At 37.1% G+C, this 11958-nt stretch overlaps 1 protein-coding gene across 1 annotated transcript; it reads left to right on the top strand.

Moving 5' to 3' along the window:
* The first annotated feature begins 2256 nt into the window (after positions 1 to 2256).
* Positions 2257 to 10665, top strand: LOC111664373 (receptor activity-modifying protein 1). Its single transcript, XM_023418936.2, has 5 exons — positions 2257 to 2411; positions 2669 to 2761; positions 4314 to 4424; positions 4729 to 4882; positions 8196 to 10665. The coding sequence occupies exons 1-5, from the start codon at positions 2375 to 2377 to the stop codon at positions 8440 to 8442; spliced, it is 642 nt and encodes a 213-aa protein (XP_023274704.1). The 5' UTR covers positions 2257 to 2374; the 3' UTR covers positions 8443 to 10665.
* Positions 10666 to 11958: the final 1293 nt, after the last annotated feature.

Raw genomic sequence — 11958 nt, 5'->3', positions numbered from 1 at the left:
TTTTTTTACAGCTCCTACAAAAAAAAAAAAAGAAAAAAAACGATAGACAATTTACTATATCTTCTATTGACAAAATCACTATGATATGGGGTATGGTTATGATGTTATTTGGAGGATACACATCCTCGAGTGGCCATTCTGAATTCCAGCAATGTCCCTGAATGTCTTTCAACATGCAGCGAACCCCTGAATGAGCACGGCTTCCTGTCTGCACAGGCTAAGGTGGCTACACAAGCCATTACAAACGCCTGCGATCCTGGCCATTAAAAAAAACACAACACACAGGAATTTGTTGTTGTGTGTATGCAGTAAATACATACATACATTCATGCATACAATTTGTCACATTTTTGCCCTGAATTTGCATAAATCAGTATGAAAGTTTTCATAAAAATACCGGAAATGTGGTGGCTGTTTCAGAGAGTAGTTTGTGTCTGTATTGTTGTAGAGCTTTGTGCGACAGATTCTGTTTGTGTGTTTTAGAGGGTTTGACTCTGTCATGCTGCACCAACTTCCTGACTCCAGCAATGTGTCCATGCAGCGGCCTTTACTGGCACCAAATGAAGGAGGAAATCCCTTAAAAGTGTTTTCACTGGCTATCTGAAGAGGAGCAGGAAACTTCACAGGCGCACACACACACACACGGGCACACACACACACACACACGGGCACACACACACGGAGATATATCACTGTAGAATCGTGTGTTTATATTGGTAGAGTGAGGACATACCAGAACTTCGCAGAGATGAAATCTTCTATAAGTTATGTGAAAATGTAGTTTATATGAAAATAGTCGACTGAGTAATAAATGAAGGAACTGAAGGATAAGCCTGGAGTCAGCAAATCAAATGAAAGGATCAAAATCCAGTGTGCTAGTCCATCTCCCAATATGTCTGTGGCTCTCAAAGCTCATTGGTTCCTACTGCAGATATTTAAAAAAAAAAAAAAAAAAAAAAAAAAAAAAAAAAAAAAGGAACAGCTTGCAAACAGATAATTTCATTTTTGAAAAAGGCTCAGTAATTTCCCATCTCAGCTAGGCACTGTAGCTTTAAGCAAACATTACTCAAACAGGGGGAAGTAGTGCATTTGTTGGGGACTACTTTCACTGGCAGATTAATCCATATTTGGTGCCCTATTGAATGTTCAGATGAAGGAACATGTCACTCAGTGCAACAGTGTGGCTCACTGATGTGTTTAATAGTTTTATGAAATAGAAATGTTAAAATGCTGATATACTTTTAATTACAAAGTGCACATACTGAACATTGTGAATTAAATATGCAAAATAACAAGCAAAAATGCCAAATATTCTTTGGTTCCAGTTTCTCAAATGTTATCGACAACCCTGTCTTGGTTGCGTTATCAGTCTCCATGATTACCAATAATTGGTATCAGCCCTCAATATACTATATCAGTCGATCCCTTGTAGATTAACTTCACCACCATTGACCAGAGCTGTTCATTAATCATTCCTAACAGCTGCAAAGATTGAACAATTAGTCAATGTAAAAACAATTCATCTACCACTATTTCTACAAGTTGTTTAAGTGATTTTAAAGCAAAAATGTCTGTTGGTCGGATAAAACAAGACATTTGATGTCATCAACTTTTCTGATGTTTTGTAAACCAGCTGATTAAGCAATAAAATGATTTGCAGATTACTCCATGCAGTAACTAGTAGTCTAACAATGACCGAATCCACTGAGTAATATGAAGTTTATGAAGGGCGTAACAGATGTCAGACGTAAAAGAAGAAAAATTTTCTGAGACCAATTGATGTCGTAATTTTAAAGTAAAGCCTAAAAAGTAAAAAAAAAAAAAAAAGAAGAAAAAAGGAATACAGGTTCTAATTAAGCAAGATAAAGTGTAAAAAGTATAAAGCGTAGGCCTCAGTTTGTGTTTATTCGAGACATAAAATCCATTTATTCTAAATCAATCACCAGAAAATTAACTAGCAATTATTTTAGTAAATGAGCAAGGAATTTTAAGGTTTAGGAAATTCTTAAGATAAAAATTTTGCAACATTTTTCAGGCCAAATGATAAATTAAAAACAATGGTCTGAAGATTCATTGATAATTAAAATAATCATTAAGCCAAATTTTTTCCTCCTCTCTCTTTCTTCATCCTCCATCTTCACAGATTCATTAGTGATTATCTGTTCCCCTCCCTCATCCTGTTTATCTGGTATATTTCACCGTCACTGGAGCACGAACACTCTCACTCGTGCGTGCACACACACAGTCAACAGTGCTGAGATTAAGAGGGCTGGGCTTCCTTCCACTCAGCTCTCAGTACTTGAGCTTCATTATTACATCTAAGGTCACAGACCAGACTCGCAGGTTACTACTGCTCCCCTCGTCGCTGTCCACCATGATCCTGTACCCGCTCTTCCTTCTCCTCATCATAGGTATTTATCTGACTTCACACACATACATTTCATTTCTTTACATGGGCTTTAAGTTAATGTTTTACTCTTTTCTCTTGGAATTTCCTGTTTTGTTTTGTTTTTTTTCCATTTGGGTTTCCTGCATGGTGTCATGAGCGTCCATTGTTCTACATTTTTGGAGCAGCAATCAAAAAGCTGGTGTGAAAGTCTTTCTTTAAAAATGGACTGGAATTTTAAAATGTAATGTTAAAAAGCTTATTTTTAACATGTGTATTCAGGTATTGAGGAATCACAGACAGCCAACATGACAGAAGAAGAGTTTGGCAAAGTTGAGAGGAACCAAACATTCATCGTGCCTACCAAGTATAACAGTAAGTTATTTACAGAAGCTGGAGAAACGAACTTTAAAAGAAATGACTAACAATTAATCAATTATCAAAATTGTTGCGTAATTCAATTTCAGTTGCTCATATTGGTGTTTAGGTCTGCAACTAACAATTCATTTTTATTATCGATTAATTGTTTAGTTAAGAAATGCCCATCATAACTTGGCAGAGCCAAAGGTGACATCTTCAAATGTCTAATTTAGAATGATATATGACAGAGATAAGCAGCAGATCTTCCTGAAATCTATGAATATTTGGCAGCTATTTCTGCTTTAAAAATGACTGAATTCTTTTCTGCTCTTGTACTCTTGTCTTGCTCTCATTTTCATATCATCATCAAAAAGCTTTGCCCCTTTTTTCATGGCTTCCACAGTGTTCACCGAATTAAATCTAATATTTTACTTTAACCTTGTTGATACCACATGGAATGAAATTTAATACCTTTCCCACTGGAAAAAAATATGATGGAAAACCAGTAACCAGTAACCAGTAGTTTCCATCATATTTTTTTCCAGTGGGAAAGGTATTAAATTTCATAGGCCTAGAATTATTTACTGGCATCTACACTCAGTAGGCAGTTTATTATATCCACCAAGCTAAAACTAATGCAGTCTAATACAATATAATTATCCTCTTAGAGGCTGTGGTGGTGTTGAATTGTACTGTGTTAAACTGACAGGTGTTTCTATTATTTTGTCCATTTACATTTATATCAGTCGGGGACAGCTAAATGTCAGAAAGACCTCTCTCTCAACCAAACAACCTGCATGCACAATCTACTGATTACAGTCTCTCACATTCATGTGACAAAATGTACTTTCTGCCAAAATATCTGATCATGCAGAACATTATTTCACTTTTTTATGGTTCTGCTTAGTCTGGGTTAATCCAGAAAAAGTCACAGTGAATTCAACCTGTGTATTTACACGTAACCAAAACCACCATCTTTGCCTAAACTTAACCAAGGAGCTCTTGTTGTCTAAACCACAGACTGGACTCTGAATGTGACCTGGTTTCCACCTCAATCAGCTCCTGGCGAGTCCACAGCGTTTAATAAATTTAGCTTCATTCATTCATTCATTGAAAAAAGAAATCTGTTTCCTTACATTAACCAGCCAGAGATTATGTTGCCTACAAACATTTGCTGTTGCAGTTTAAATCAGGAGACAAGGTTTGGATGTGACAACCATAAATATACAGTAAGTAGGTGATATGTAATATATACTGCGTGTTACAACAGACGACAACAGACAACAGACTCTGTGGAAAAATATCAGTACATTACATTGTTTTTGATTAATCATTTTGTCTATGATACATCTAAATATCCATCCCAGTTTTATTATTTGATTATCAAAATAGTTGCTCGTTATTCTCTTCCTGAACATCCAGTCAATTAATTGAGTAATCATTTCAGCTGTAACCTCATTTGTAAATTTTAAGTACAAGAAATTGGTGAAAGCCACGATTTCTCTTATTTATTCACTAAACATGAAGAATATTGCTTGAATAAAGTGAATACATTTTTTTCCTGCAGGTACAATGACACCAGGCAACGTGACATACAGTTTGTACAGAGATGAGAAGAGTCAGATTGAAGACGAACTGCTGAACAATCAAACATCCACGGTTATCACAGAGGATGATGGTGAGTACTCATACTTATCAATGTCTTAAATTTCCTGTGTGAAAGTAATTTCTCATTCGTTATGCAGCTGAAACACTATCAGACTATGGTTATGTATCAGTAAGAGCCAACTTTAAGAAACATGCACAACCGGGCCAATAACTCAGCTTTATGAAATCTGAGTAAACTCAAAGACCCTGTCCATTGTCCACAGCAGATCACAGGAAACCTAAGAAATGTTTCATCCATTTTACACAGCAACACCCTGGATAAAGTATTTAGATCATGTACTGTATGTCACAGGTGTTTTCCCTTTTCTTTACAGAGACGTTTCAGGACCAGGAAAGTAGATCTCCTCACGAACACTGCCAACAGGACCTGCTGGTGCTGTACAGTCACAGCTATTGTGGAGCAGCTTTTCAAAAGGAAATGCTGACAATCAGCACAGAAAACTGGTGTCTCCTGGAAAGTATTACCAAGTACGGCACACTGAGTATTTCCAGAATTAAGTGTTTTGCTTTTACAATCCTGTTTGGTTTCTTTGTCTCTGCTTTTGATGAATTCTTTAACACTTTTATTTCCCAGTGTTGTTTTAATGAACTTTGTTAATACATTTTCCAGAAAGGGCTACAGTTAAGTTTATATCAAGTTTTTACTATTATAATCAGCTTTAGTAATAGCAGTATTATCAGTACTGACAAAGGAGTAAATTACCTCTGACAGATTTTCATCTCATTTCAAGAAAATTGAAATTGTGTTGGTTTCTTTGCCTCAGTTTTCATTTCATGTCATTACCAAACTAGAATTACCACCATGCAGTTGTATGCCTTCGCCAACCAGTCCAGTTGCAGTTAATAAGCATATGCATTCTTGAGTTATGGCCAAAAAATGGTTTGTGACCTTTCATGACCAAAATCTTATTAATTCATCCTTCAGTGAACATTTTTTTTGTACCAAAGATATTCCCTGAGATATCACGTTCATAAGAATGTGGCAGATGAATGGACCGGCAACATAAACAGTAGCAACAGCATTTCTATCCTTATTCAAGTCAACTCAGTTCAGTTTTATTTATACACCCAAGCCCAAATTTAAAATCTTGCAATGCAATGCAATGCAGTATTAAAAGTAAATTCATTAGTTTCTCTGAATCAAAAATCTCCACTGCTGTAGAAGGTAAATCAGTTGATACAATCGGAGTTGACGTTACACAATACAACACGTGGAGCTGCGACCATTGGTTGACTAAATCAATTAGTCAATCGGCAGATATAATAAGAAATAATTATTAGCAACAATATTGATATCTGATTACTTGTTTGAGTCAGTCTTCAATCAAAAACACCAAATATTTTATTTGTTTCCTCTCCTGGCCGTGGATTATAATAAAAAAACATGTCTTTGAATTTTGTTTTGATTGTGGGACTAAAAACACCATGGGATCTGAGAAAATGTGATGGACATATTTCACTGTTCTCTGGTGTTTTATTGACCAAACGATTCCTCCATTAAACAAGAAAATAAATCAACAAAAAACATAATTTGTCACTGACTTCCAAAACAAATAATATGAGTGTTTTCTGATCTGACAACACGGTTAGTAGGTTACAATTTAATTCTGGGTCACTCATACCACAGAGACCAGACTCTGTTATATTAATCCTAAAACTGTTCAGATGCCAAGTCGGACAGTTCATCTGGATGTACCAATTTTCCATTTGTGGAGGACAACAACCACAAACCACATTTAGTTTGTAAACTTGGTGACAGGATCACATTTACATCTGATGTACCTTCCCTTTTTGATAAAAGAATAGGCTGAATGACAGAAAAATAAATGAATTTAGTTTTTTTGCAATTTCTTATTAGCATACAAGACTATACACAGGACTACAAAAGCTTACTCTGATACAGCTGATCTGTACTGAAAACATTTAAAACGTCAACAAATGTAAAAGTTTATGTCCTCCAGGGCTGCAAATAATGAATATTTTTATTTCTCACGTAACTGATAGAAAATGACTTCAGATGTCTAGTTTTGCCCAAAATCCCAAAGACATTCAGTTTGCAATCAAATGAAACTAAATTAATTGAAAAATCTTCATATTGAAGAGCAGGAGCAAGTATATTAAAATGATTCAAATGATTAAACAATTATCAAAATAGTTGCTGATCAATTTTCTGTCACAGACTAATCGATTGATCAAACAGCACCGATGCATGTATCAAATACATGACTTACAGACATGCTTGGCATAGAAAAAATACTAGTAAGAGTGGGAACACTATTAATTAGTAATTTAAGATCATTACTCATCAGACAGCACAGCTTCAAAGAAACAGGCAACAAGCAGCTTCTTTCAGCCCAGAGTCAACACGAGGCTTCAATCAAACTCTAACTAATACAGACAAACAGCAGAAACACAACTGATCAAGATCCTGTACAACCTCCATGACACCAACAGCAACAAGTTAAACACAGAGACAAAGCCACGGCGGGACATTTAAAAACTAGGAAATTAACCAGCATGCAGGCAGACAGACAGACAGGCAGACAGACAGACAGTGGTTGTTTCTGACTCACATTTGGCGTCGAAGTGCGTGTTTGTTTTCTGTCATTACGGCGAAACGTCCATGTCCGTTATTATCAAGCTAACCGAGCCTAGCTAACTTTCCCGACTGTTTCATCAAACTTATTTTCTACTGTTTGTCGTGAGGACACAGTTCGACCAGTTCGCTTCACAATTCACTCCAGAGTTGTTTTTTCTCTCCGTCCGCTAGTTGGCAGCAGGTGATAAAGGCCGCATGATAACGATTTTAAAAAAACGACGTTTTTAAAATTAACAACACCTGCTCACTATTCGTTTTAGTTGACGTGACGTGATAAAAGGCCGCGACTAGAGTCTGCAGTACCCTTTTTGACCACACACTGAGTCGCATTCACCAGCCGTTACAACCCAGAGGGGTGCAACAACAACAACAACAACAATGATGATGATGATGATAACAATAACAATGGATTTGATAATAATTTAATGAATAAAATAATAAGTTAGTTAATTAATTAATGAATTAGTCTTAATTAAATAATAAATATATCAATAAGAACACAAGTCTATAACAAAAAAAGCTAGGCTGCATATGCAGAATAGGAACATAATAAATAGACTACAAAAAATAAATAAAATAAAATACATACAAGGTATGATAATAATAACCAAGAGTGATGTTGTGTGCATGGTTATTGAGATTCTCACTCTTGACAGGAATCTGATGATCTGATGCAACACTGATAATGAATTTAGTTAAACCAAAGAATCACAAAAAATTTGATTCTGTCTCCCTGCTGAGTTTGTTTCTGTGAAAAAACTACAATGTCTGGCTGTTTTAGGAAAAATATCATCAGCCTTATCCTTTAAATGGTGATGCCGTCAAAAGTTGAGAATGTGTGAAAGACAATGCTGCAGCCTGAGTCTGTGCCTCTACCACCACAGAGTAAGTGCAGCTTCAAATGTGTGTGAGGGTCTCTTCCTCCAGCCCACCCTTCCGCAGCCTCACTCATTTCTGCTAAGTTTTTGTTAAAACCTGAAATGGTTTAACCACAAGTTTCAGTTTTAATTACAGGCAGATGAGCCACACTGTTTTTGAGTGTTTCACAGTCCATCTAAAGGGTTTCACTCCAAAAGTGAGGTGTTCAGTTTCACAAAAACAATGTGTTTGTATGAAATGATCATCATGTCCTTACTGTGTCTGGACTCACCAGTAACACGGTGGTTTCTTCATCCGTTACAGACCATACAGTGAAGTGACATATTGTTTGGAGAAGCTGTCTGGTTTGGTCGGCTGCTACTATCCAAACCCCGACACTCAAGACTTCTTCCTCTACATCCACTCCTACTACTTCCAGAACTGCACCAGTGACGAGCTCCCGCTTGAGGACGCGCCTCACGGGCTGGTGATGGCCCTCACGCTCATCCCTGTCAGCCTCATCCCCATCCTGGTTTATCTGGTGGTTTGGAAAAGTAAAGTCCAAGAGTGAGTCATGTTAGACTCGCACCTACAATATACCTCAACACTACATATAGAATATATAGGAGAATATGCTTCAGTATATTTTTACAGGATAAAACCCATAAACAACAACTTAAAATTATAAACAATTATTGAGTGGTATCAGTCGTCTTATCTAAGTCTCCATCACAAAGTCAGGGAGCATATTTCTGAAAATGTTAAACTATTCCTTTAAGAACAATATGGTATATACATATGAATACATCCAGGGGAGTCAGAAAGGCTCTGTACTGTATATGAAATGAATGTGAATGTGAGGAAATAGTTCTTTTATTTGAATTTTAATGAACAGGGAGAAGGAAACTGGACAAGTTCAGATAAACATTAAAAAGGCACAATTTCTGATGTTTGGTGGAGTCTGAGGTCTTTAACCCGCAGACATCAGCAGGCACTTTGCACACTACATGGCCAAAAGTATGTGGACACCCTGATGTGATTGTTCAGTATGTCATTTCAAAACCATGGAGATTGATCTGCTGCTGTGAGGGCTTTCCACCACTGACGTTGACCAGTCGATGCTCCAGTCCAGATGGGGGTTGTGGTCAGGACTCTATGCAGGCCAGTGAAGTTCTTCCACACTACACTGGGTAAACCATGTATTTATAGACCTGAATGTGTGTACAGGAAACAGGAAAGGGCCAAACTCAAACTGTTGCCAAAATGCTGAAAGAACTCTGTTGTCTAAAGTCTGTTGAGGCACTCAGATTTGGAAGGGGGAAAATATACTTTACATACTGCTTGGTAAGGCTGGATGAATCACATCTTTGACTCACTGAAATATATGATATTGTGAAATATATATATATTATATTAGGTAAAAATATAAAATAAAGTATAAAAAAATAAATAAAAGTCTGGAATATGTTATGTACAGTGTTTATTTCACAATATAATGTAGCTTAAATGGAGACTGATACAGAAACGCAATTTCATTAATGAGATCTACATCTACGTCAACATTTTACGTACATTTTATACAGAATTTGAATTTCCAAACAATTTCACAGTGCACGTTATAATAAAGTCTGTATCATAACAATCCCCTTGTTGTACAGTAATGAGTTTAATTGACACATGGTTTGTATTTGGCACTGATGTAATATTTTTACAGGTATCAGAGTGACACATAGATAGATAGATAGATAGATAGATAGATAGATAGATAGATAGATAGATAGATAGATAGATAGATAGATAGATAGATAGATAGATAGATACTTTATTTATCCCCTAGGGGATATCCATGCAAAACCACAAGCAGCATGCATTATGAGTTACAGGAAACAAAGAAAACGCACAGTGGAATCTGTGTTTCTAAGAAAAGTACATCCACTCAAATCGCTGTGGTTCCTGGCAGCACTGTGTGTCTCTGTGTGTGTGTGTGTGTGTGTGTGTGTGTGAATAAGTTTGTCCAGTTCTGTTTAGGGCTTAAAAGTTGGTTTGAAGTTAATGTTAGAATAATGCTTAGTTGAGACGTCAGAGTCCTCACAAGTGTAGAAATGCTCTCTAATCTCTAAGCCATGTGATGCTGCTGGGTCGTAAATGATGCTGAAGAAAAGAAGGGGAGGAGGAGGAGGAGACATTAGCACAGAGTCTCACTCACACCACCTTTGCTTGTCCTCTGTATGCGCTGGAATGACACACACACACAGACACACACACACACACACACACACACACACACCAATTATGCTTCAGCCAGGACAATGTAAACCACATTTTCCCTTTTTTTAAAAACCTGTGTGTGCCAAGACAAAATTTTATAGTGAGAAAATTGACACAGCAGACCGTCTCGACAAAGCTCCATTCAAACATATCTGTTTTCATTTAACAATTTATTTGCTTTTGTTATTGGTGGTTATTGATTTAAAGGTACCCACTGATTATTGAACATATTGGCTCAGATTTGATTAACCCTATGTGTTGTTACACAAACAGGAGGTAGTGGCTGTTAACACTATCATGGTCTGCATTTCCTTCCTCACATATATCACTGAAGTGACAACACTTTTTTTTTTTTTAACAGATCTCTGCAGACACAGGGGGGGATTCTCCCTGCAGAGACAGAGCATTGTTTGTCTTATCTCGCGGCCTCTGTTGACACTGCATGTTCTGCTGATAGCAGCATGTTTGACATTTTACTGTATCACAAATATCTCACCGTTAAATCTACTAAACATCCCAGATTGTAGGAGCGTCTTGTCTCGGGTGTATTTTGTGTGTGTGTGTGGACTTTCTTTGTCAAGTATAACGCAGTCACAGTGCTCTTATTTTCCAAAAGTCTGTAGAAAACCAAACATTACATCCATATGATGGGGTTGTTGAAAGTCTCACACCTGTAGAGATTAGCTATAAGGTCTGGCTCTCAGTGTCCCTAGCTCCTCCACTTCAACCAGGGAAAACCTTTTCTTCATGCGCAGGGACACTGTCATGTCAAAAAAACAGGAAAGGGACAAACACAAACTGTTGCCACAAAGCTGGAAACACACCATTGTGTGAAACCTTTTTCTGGCTTTTTTTGCCCCTCAAAATGAAGCAATTCCTACTTGTGACCACTCCCTGCACACGTCTACAGAAGGAGACCAGTTCAAGATTTTTATTTTTCTGGTGATCATTTTTAGAGATCTATAAAGAGAAAAGAATGACCCACAGGTTTGGAATCACAATCAAATATCATGGTAATTCTCAAGTTGAATTAAGGGGCCTAAACCTGAGCATGAGAACCAGCCCAACAAAAACAAGCCCAGACAAAAAGCACTGGATGTGGAGAGGGGTGTCCACATACATTTGACCACATTGTGATATGAACATACTGTACTGTAAAATACAGTACGCCTATACAGTATTGCAGTTACTGTCTATCTTGTCTCTGATCTCATCTGGAAGAATTGTCCTATTTCCTCTGACCCGTCCTCTCGCTATTTCCTGTCCTCCTTCACCTCTTCCTCTTTCTGGTCTGCCTCTTTTTCCTCTTGTCCCTTCGCCTCCTCCCATTTCTCCTGTTGCTCTTCCTTCTCTTACTGGAACACCTCTTCCTCTAATTCTTTCCAAAAACTGTCCTCCATTGTTGTTCACACCAAAGAGCGAAAACCTGACTCATATTTATGGTGATCGAGCTGTGATTTCTGTGTGATCTGATTGGTTACATGTGTCTTCACATGTACATTCTGAGTTCAGGTGATCGCTAACTGAGTGTTGTGTTTCAGTGGCAGTGTTTAGCAGTTAACACACAAAGGCTTTCACTTTTGAATGATGTGTCTCATGTAGAGAAGTGTGTTTGGTGTTTTGCAAAAAGTGTGAGGCCGAAAATTTGCGTATAGTTGTGCAAGTCTGGGCTGACATTTTGCTCCTTGTGTATCGAGTTTCAAAATCTGTGTATTTATATTTGATTTTTGTGTGTAAGCAATCGTAAAAAAAAAAACTGTAAAAGGGAAATAATCCAGAAAATAAAAATAGAATAAAAGGATTAACCAATAAAAAGTTT

Source organism: Seriola lalandi, unplaced genomic scaffold (genome assembly GCF_002814215.2).
Source record: "Seriola lalandi dorsalis isolate HSWRI2012SDOR001 ecotype SW California unplaced genomic scaffold, Sedor1 jcf7180002054585, whole genome shotgun sequence".
Lineage (NCBI taxonomy): Eukaryota > Metazoa > Chordata > Actinopteri > Carangiformes > Carangidae > Seriola > Seriola lalandi.
The sequence above is the reverse complement of the archived record's forward strand: the minus strand, read 5'-3'. Positions and strand labels throughout refer to the sequence as shown.